We start from the raw sequence: 9,307 nt of genomic DNA, 5'->3' as shown, positions 1-9,307 counted from the left end.
CTAGAGCCTTAGGCATTATCCTAGGCTCTTTATCATCTTGCGGAGCAATCATAAATGTTTCCCTCTCAATCACCCAGTGATGACATGGAAAATTTTCACATTCGCTACCACGCAACTAAGAATGTAGAGTATTCTTTTCTAATGGAGTAATCCATTAGTAGGCACATCGCTCCCACTGCCCCTAGGATATTGGAAATTTCTTTCCATTCTCAACTAGGCTACATAGAGCGCTATGCTTAGAATTCTCTATCTTATGGAGTTCCAAAAACTCTATTCACGTCACCTTTACTAATAAAACTTTATGTGACTTAGTTACACTACCACAAAGCTGCTTACCTATATGCACATGACCCGGAGGGTTTGCATGACGGCATACAATAATGCGCCACATGACCCTTTGTGTTTACAAGACAGCATACAATAATGCGCTATAGAACCCTAGGTCTTAACTTCGCAATCTTATGAGAAGTAAAGTAAAGATAAGATGCTTAACGGTTACAGATCGCCCATTGATGGCTCTCCGCTAACCTCTTACTCAAAATGGAGTGTAAAATCTGATATGGAGGGCACTTAGTTAGGGATATAGGCAACAAACTAGTGCAATTTCCAATTGGGAAACATTTTGCGCCATTATCCACCTAACATTAACAATATTTAATTCCTAATCTCTACTACACCATTGTGTTGTTGAGTACTATGAATAATCAATTTTCTAAGCATCCATTTCTTTTCACAGAGTTTTTCGAAAAAAAAAATAACTCAAATAGATACTCGCCACCTTGGTCAAAACTAAAAGCATGAAAGCTGTTATCTAATTGATCTCAACCTCATATGTGCAATGTCAAAAATCATCTCAAAACTTTTGACTTATGGGAGATCAAATAGTCTTGACTCAGATGTGTATCGTAATCTATGAATGTGTCGAGATTGAGGCTTAGCTATCATACCCTCACACATATCTAATCACAAATATCATAGTGGACTAAATGCGCCAAAACAAATGACCTTCTACGGCTTTCCTACTTACTTGTGCGCACCCATTGCGAACAAAGTTACACATTCACATGAGAGCAGGATGTCATAAGCGAGTGGGCCCGAGAAGGCCTACTCAAACCATCGTGTCATCATCTCATTAATGTGATTAAGTATAATAAGCCACTGGTTTATGACCAATGTCATAAACTAATTCCAATCATCGTAATGTGTGGGTTCTCGAAGACAAGTTTTAAAGGTTTAGGCCCAACTAGGTAATGACTCACGACTAAGTCATATTTACTAGATCATAAAAAAGATGTCATAGAGATATCAAGTGCGCCTAAGTCGCAAATTTAACTAGTAAGTGCTAATCCCCTGCACCTTCAAGTCAATTTTACTCTCCATACACTTTACTGCATCTAGTTGAAAGATGACGACACTCCTCTTGCCATCTCTGTTTCTCGCTTCATAGTTACTTGCAATTAATTCTACTATCCACAAGAAGGAGAGAATAAGCTATCAACTATGACAGCTCCTGAAGTAACATAAGCGCGAATTAGGCCAAAGAGTCTAATTCAACACAATGCTCTTACAAGCGATGCGTCAAATTCTTAAAGTCATAACAACCTTGTCAGCCTTGACCTTTTCATTACTATGCTGCAACGTTTGCGCTTAGTGGTAAACGTTATTCAAAACGTTAGCCTAGCTAAGGAATCATACAAAGAAGCCTCTCCTCATGTCTCACACTCAAGTGTTGAAACAGTAAGTGTCCAGACTTAGACAAGTTGGCAATGCTAATAGGTTTTGCAGCTTCTAAGCGCTAATCTTTTCACGTAGTGTTAATAGATTTTGCAGCCACTAAGCGCTAGTCTTTTCACTTAGTGTTTAATAGATTTTGCAGCTTCTAAGCGCTAATCTTTTAACTTCACGTGATATTTCAAAGCACACTATTATAGTGCATGAAATTTTGCTCCATCCACTCCCAATAATTGGGTAGAGAGCAAAATGCTGCTCATACTGGCTACTCGTCTTACACTTAATGACTAATTTATTTAAGCTCGTATTTCTTGGATGACGTGACTCTTGAATGTTACTTCATCCAATGATGTAACATTATTTACAAGTCAAATTACAAAGTCAATCCGCCCAGCTCATTAGTCAAGATCATATACAGATCTATTGAGGGCTTACTAATTTCATAACTCCAAAACTCGCCAACCAAAACTATGTAGCGTGCCGCTGACCATAGCGCACACATTAGTTTTTATTGTGCCAAACAAGGCAACAAAACCACAGCGACTTTGAGTCATGTTTCCTTACATTGGCTCAATTAAGGTTTGACCTAAAGTCTCCAAGACTTTTGCTCATCTAAAGAATGAGATTAGTTTGTTCACATTTGAACATCTCTACTAAGTCTAGGTCAACCAAACTAACTTCCATAAGCTAAGTCAATTTAGAGAGAAATTCGCATTGGGATTAATTTGGTTAGCATAATATAATTCTGCCAAAAAAATCTAAATTAAATAGTGACAATATTACACAAGTCGCAAGATCGAAAATCTGCTATGCTCGTAATCATCTCTTGCGCCACAGGTAACAATTATCCAAAATTTAATTTAATTTATGCGCAAAATATTGGTTTTCGGGAGTTAATCTACAAAGATTTCTCTCAACCGAATAACCTCCCACTGACTATGGCATATACAAAGCATGATAAATTCCATACAATAGCATCTTAATGTAAATTTACAAATAACTCATGCTATATTCATTTAATAATGGAATTCAAATAAATAAATAAATAACTAATCATGCTTTTCTAATTACAACATATTAGAAACTCTAAAAAAAAAAATAATATGCTGTATTAAATATTCAAATTATGCCATAACAGAAAGTACATCTTCCTGAAATTTTCTGGTATTTTTCTGAATTTTTCTGGAATTTTAAATAACTAATAAACACACATAAAATTAGAAATAAATATTCCAGAATCTGGTAAAATGCTACAATTATACCAGTAAACAGTAAACCATAACAGTAGTGTACAATAAAAAATTCAGCCCCAGAAACTTAATCATGCAACACTAGATGCATTTTAAAGCAAAAATAATGCATTATTATTTCAGGAAAAATATTTTTTATTTTCATAAAATTTTCAAAATTTTACAGAAGATATAAAATTTAATTCTGAGTCTAACGGTACCAACCATGCTTAAAACAAAGCTATAACGAATAAATTATGGCCAATTAACGCAATTCAAAATTAAAAACAAACAAACAGAGCCTTAGAGCCAAGCCAGCGCAGAAAAAACGGCTCGGCTCGGCTCGTCGCTGCTCAGCGAAACTCGGTGCGAGTAGGCTCAACGCGGCGCGGCGCATGGCACGCGCGTGGCTACGCACGTAGCGCGGCTCGAAACGGCACGGCTAACGCGCGCGCGTGGAAGGGAGGGCCTCGCGCGTGTGGGCGCGTGGGAAGCGCGCCTAGCCCGTCTCAGCGCGTGGTGGCGCGTGGCGCTGCTGGGCGGCGTCATACAGCGCGTGAATCACACGCGCCGCCTTCCCGGGTGTTTTCTGGTCCGATTTTTGTACTATCGGACTCCATTTTTCACAATAAAAACATTTATGGCATTAAAAATGATATTTAAATAACATAAAAAAGAGGTATATTACTCTCTCAATCTAATGGAGTTAAAATGTAAAAAATCGTGCACTTCATCTTCCTCCTCCATTAATATTCATGCATATACATGTATATATATTTATATAAAAAAATATACACATATTTTAATGCATAAAAATAAGCACGAAAATATCCATATTTATGGCTCTGATACCAATGTAAATCAAAGTATAAAGAATGCAGCGGAAAAATATTTAAATCATACCTTTAGATGATAGAACCTCGTGGGTAAATCACGTGCTTCCAGAATCTGATAAACCAACCCAGCAGTGAAGTGATATTACAGAATGAATATCACCCACACAAATCACAGTGCAAATGACTTGATCGTTGTTTTTGGAAGAGAGTCAGTATATGGGTAAAACTCAGATCATACGTTGTTTCTCTCATAATTACCCATAACCCATATACCAGATATATAATATGTTATTATTATCTATCCATATCAGTTAATGGAGATAATATATGTGTCCAGAGTTAATGGAGATAATATCTGTGTCCAGAGTGGTTATCCTAAATAGGTTTGAATTCAATTTCAAAACCTATTTGGATAAGATTCAAATTCAAATTCAAATGGTCATGCCACATGGGCGCCCATTACTAACAGATTTTAAATTCTAAAACTTTAAAATTCCGTACTCAAAGTACATCAACTTTGAAACACAACGAATTACAATCATAATGACGAAAATAAAAGACAGCATATATTTAATACAAAGAAACTCTCAAAATGGGAGAGAAAAGTCCCAATATATGTTGTTTGGGAAGTGTTGTATTAGCACACTTTTTTATCTTTTTATCTTTTCTGAGTCACATCATTTCAATATTTTTCTCCACATCTTTTCGTAAAAAATTAAAAATTATACTTATTTAGCACTTCCCAAACAACCACCACACAGAGGCAGGGAGACACAGGAGTTCTTCTAGACAATTGGGGTAGCCCCATTGATTTGAAACCCAAAAATTTAAACACAACAAAATATTAAAGAGCAATCATGTAATTCTTGTAGGTTAGTCTAACCTAAAGGTAACATACTAACATTAGCTGCTGAAAACTACAATCTCTGCACACAAAACTTGCTAGAAACAATGTGACATGTGATTAAATCATGAAAATTCTTTACCTTTTTTATAAAAAAAAAAAAATGTCTAATCAATTATTCCATTCATCAACAATGAAAGCTCTTTATCATATGAACAAAGTGTCACGAATAAAAATTAAAGCATAAAATCTTCTATCAAAGCAAACAAAATCTAAATTCAATTAAAAAAATCATCAAAAAGGTACTCACATACCATTAATGTTAGATCTTGTTATGTTTTCCAGAGAGGAAAAAGATTAGAATGAGACTGGGTGCTAAGCCCCCACAGAAGTATGTTGATTAAAATAACAAACTAAAGTGAAATGCAAGTGGCACTTCTGAGTTTTTCCGGAAGACCCATAAAAATGAGGTCAAACACTGAAGAAAAAGATTCAATATGTTATTTGTTCCAATTGTTCTTGGGCATGAGAAAGTAGTGGCAATATAATATATCTGAGAAACAAAATCCAACCAAGATCGAACCTTTCGTCGTCGTCCCTTTGCTGGAGATTATTACTGAAGATTCTTACCGTTGCGGAGTTACACCCTTGATTGTATCAGCATCGATTCGTAGAAAAACCAACAATAGCTTTGAACACTCAATGCCTAGACCTCGAATCTCATAACACCAAAAACAAATTAGGGGTTTTTGAAAGCAAGGTCAGAGCATCTGCGAAGGTGACGACTGGGATAGAGGAGAGTGCTCACGGTGTCTTTGGTTGAGATTCAGTGAGGAGCAGAGAGTGACAGAAAGGCAATATCAGCCAATCAAAATGTAAATCGTACAAATGAATAGACTGGAAGACATGCTATATCAGCCAATTAAAATTAACAGCATTACTCCTAAGAAATAATAAGACTATTGAAAACATTTAAAACTAAACATTTAAGCATGCACTTTAAATTAAACATTTAAGTAAGCAGTTAATTTGTGCATCACAATGAATGCGAAAACACTTAGCAATAGTTAGTTCTCACTCCACTATCATTTAAAAAATAATAGGTTTGAGATTGGAAATCTTTTTACTACTGTCTCAAAAGTAGATAAGCGGTTTGAAAATGCCAAGCCAGGTTTTTACTCCAAAATTTCTTGATCGCTCACCAATTAACAAGAACAACACCGTGCGGCCCAAAGTGTAAGCTGCCCATGCAAATCAGTTGGCAAAGATATACACATAAATATATATATATATATATATATATACCAAACTGCAATTCCAACAACAATGCCGCTAACTCAGGATCACTTTGTTGTTCAAAATTGTGAAATTAAATAAATAGATTTATGAAGAAAACAAATTATATACCAAGAACATATGCTGATAATTACAACTAAATTTCAACAGAAATACACAAAAAACAATAAGGTGTAAAGAGACAAAACCGAAGCCTGCATGGAAACAGTTTCCTTAAAACAGATTTCGCCGCCTCACGGGTCGAGTGATTGAGGAAACCCGGCGTCTGTCTCCCAGAATACGACGGTCAAAACCAGCTACTCCCAGAATACGACGGTCAAAACCAGCTACGGCAGAAGCACTATCTGTCTAGCTTAGCGAACAAAACAATGGCAGCACTCTCTCACAATAGGAACTATTAAACAAATTGACTTGTAAAATGGAAGCAAAAATTTCTGTATTGAAACTTGACAGGAGAGTCTCAATTTATATATGTATAGGGGAGAGAAGAAAAGCCTCCAGCCTTTAAGGCTAGTCATTAAAACACCAAGCATCCATAGCCCCTTTCCACAAAATAAAAAATATGGATGCCCAGAGGATTCACACCCTTTAGCCAAGAAAAAAGATTTAAATACTCTTTAAAATCTTATTCATGAATCTAACATCATGAAGCAATTTCTTGACAATTTCTTATTCAAAACCCAATAGTTTTTGGCTCACTTGGACCCAACACAAAAAATGGTTAGGACCCACTTTAATATTTAATTAAAGTCACCACACTTTAATATTAAATTAAAGTCCCAAAAATCATTTTTTCCAACGCACTTGTCACTTTGTTACTTCCTTATAGGTTGTAGCAATAAAATGACATTAATCCATGCAAAAAGGACCTTTGATACAAGGAGACAAGTTGGTATTTCGTTAACATCACAGAGAACACATCAACACATTTTCCATCCATCAACTCATCTTCGCTAATAATATCAACACATTTACTAGAATGATGAATTGGCAATATGAACAAACCATTTTCCATGCCATGCGCCTTTGGTTTCATTGTGTGTACAATGTAACAACCTGTGCCGTGGACATTGGAGTTGCAAGACACATCCATCAAAATAAACTGTTTTAGGCTACTCAAGCCATGGCATATATGGTGCAAAAGCCTGTCTATGGGTATGAACTCCAGCCTAATAGAGAGAGATGGTTTACGGCCTTGACAAACAATTCTCTCAAATCAGGATGTTGAGCCACCACAGAACGAGCTGCCCCCTCGAGAACATTCAGTACTCTAGCCTGTTCAAGAGCCTTGCTGTTACCAACATGCAAGGCAAGGTAGCATAGCAATACAAGTTCATGCACTTGATCCCGACCATTGGCCCGGAGCAGATTCATTAGCCGTGGGACACCATTAAAGTCAATAATCGCCTTCGAGTGCTCCACGCAATTAAAATTGTCTGGAGACACGAATTTACTAAGGGCAATCACGGCTTCAGTTGCCACATCTGCATTCCTATGGCCAAGTTGGGTGACCAACGGACCAATTATTCGACTTTCCTTTGCAGGGAATGTTCGAGCCAAAGACCCAACAGATTTAATGGCAGGAATTAATAGCCCCGGACTGGTTTCTTCGTTTACAACAATGAGAAGCTGCTCCAAAACTGCTTTTGCAGCCGGAGAGTTGGGCTTGAAAGCTGCACGTCTAAGGTCAGAATTAGACTCTGCTACCGCAACTAATTCCATCACTGTCATCAAGCAATTACTCTGCAATTCCCCTCGTTCTTTGTCAATGATCTTCGCCAAACAAAGCAGCCCTTTGGTTTCAGTTATCTTCCTGCTATTCAATAAGCTCCCCCTTGAGAGTTTCCACAAAGCCTTTGCACAATTAATCTTGAGAGCAAGTTTCAACTCAGGTAACTCAACCTCCCCATCCTTGTCCTTCTTATGGTGCCCTCCCCTACTGCTACCATCAGAATTCGACTGGTGGCTAAATGGGTTTCTAGCTAACTCCTTATTTATCTCAACTAGAGAATGTATACTAGTCTTACTTGACTGAAGAAGCTTAGGATCATCCAACACTGTATCCATAGACAACAATGTCACCAAAGGCCTAGTAGCATTTTGTCTCCCAAACTCCTCCTGAACCTCCGGGTCAATCTCGGCCATCTTGGCCACCAAATTGGCCACCAAAACCTGAACTCTGATGGGCGAATCGGCCAGAACCTTAACAATTAAGGGTACAGCCAGCTCGCGGGCGATGGATCGGACCCCGTCCTTATCATTAACCAAGTGGAAAAGAGCAGTGGAGGCGGCCATTTGAGCATCAGGGGAAGCTCCTTCTTTCAACAGCTTGAGCAAGGGTACAACTCCACCTTCTTCAACTATCATCTTCTTGTTGCGATCGTTGTCGCGGGCGAGGGAGGCCAGGTTGTTGGCGGCGTCGAGGCGGTCGCGGAGGAGGCGACCCATTTGGACGGAGGCGATGGAGGACCAGAGCATGGCCAGGATGGGGTCGTTGCTGGCGATGGGTGGGAGGGAGAGGCTGCCGCCGCCTTCGGCCGAGTCCAAGATGGAGAGGAGCCAGCTGACGTCGGCGATGGATGATTCCAGGAGGCTGGAGACCTTGCGGAAGTCGGTACTGGTGGTGATGGCGAACACCTGCCGGAGAACGCCACTCCGCCTGCACTTGCGGACTAGGGTTAGGGCACGTTCCAGGGTTTTGGAGACGTCGGTGGCGATACGGCGGACGGGGCGCTCGTAGAGAGACGACTGGGCGGTGGTGGTCGTCGCGGTGGTGGTCGTCGTGGTGAGGCGGACGGCGGATCGGAGCTTAAGGGAGAGGAGGTCGGCTTGCTTGGCGAGATCGGCGCAGTCGGACTTCGAGGATTCGGCTTCTTTGGCAGATTTGATGAGGCGGTCGGCCAGTAGGACTAGGAGTGTGAGCTCTTCTTGGATTGACTTCTCTTCTTCCGTCATTTCCGGCGGCGGTGTGCTTGGGTTTGGATTATGGCTTCTTTTTTTTTTTTTCTTATTATTATTTTTTTAATTTATTATTACAAGTAGTTAGATTTTGCGCTCAGAGTATGCCGGCTGGAAGAAGGAAAAAATGAAAGCACCGAAACATGACTCTTGTGGTTTACTTCGAGTCAAAATTTGACAGTCCAAAATAAAAGCAATGTTGGTTTGGTTTTGTAGAGCGATTTTGAGGAAAAAAATTTAAAATAGTTATTTGGTTTGTAATTTTTTTAAAATAATTTTTTCTCTTTTATATATTAATTAATTATTTTTTTTCTATCTTCTCTCTTTTTTAATTATTTTTTTTTTTCATACATATTTACTCAATTATAATAAAATATTAAATTATTTCAAACTTTCAAACTTGGAAACTACTT

General features: G+C 38.5%; 1 protein-coding gene across 1 annotated transcript; it reads right to left on the bottom strand.

Annotated features, from left to right (window-relative positions):
• Window positions 1-6,766: 6,766 nt before the first annotated feature.
• On the bottom strand, window positions 6,767-9,087 carry LOC114306860 (uncharacterized). Its single transcript, XM_028252187.2, has one exon. It carries the CDS (start codon window positions 8,889-8,891, stop codon window positions 7,086-7,088), a length of 1,806 nt encoding a protein of 601 aa, XP_028107988.2. The 5' UTR covers window positions 8,892-9,087; the 3' UTR covers window positions 6,767-7,085.
• Between the last annotated feature and the right edge of the window lie 220 nt (window positions 9,088-9,307).

This window comes from Camellia sinensis, chromosome 15 (genome assembly GCF_055761805.1).
Source record: "Camellia sinensis isolate YWXY chromosome 15, ASM5576180v1, whole genome shotgun sequence".
Lineage (NCBI taxonomy): Eukaryota > Viridiplantae > Streptophyta > Magnoliopsida > Ericales > Theaceae > Camellia > Camellia sinensis.
Note: the sequence above shows the minus strand (reverse complement) of the source record. Positions and strands in the feature narration are given on the sequence as shown.

Coding starts and splice junctions, on each gene's coding strand:
- LOC114306860 (XM_028252187.2), bottom strand. CDS start 8,891: ATGACGGAAGAAGAGAAGTCAATCCAAGAAGAGCTCACACTCCTAGTC.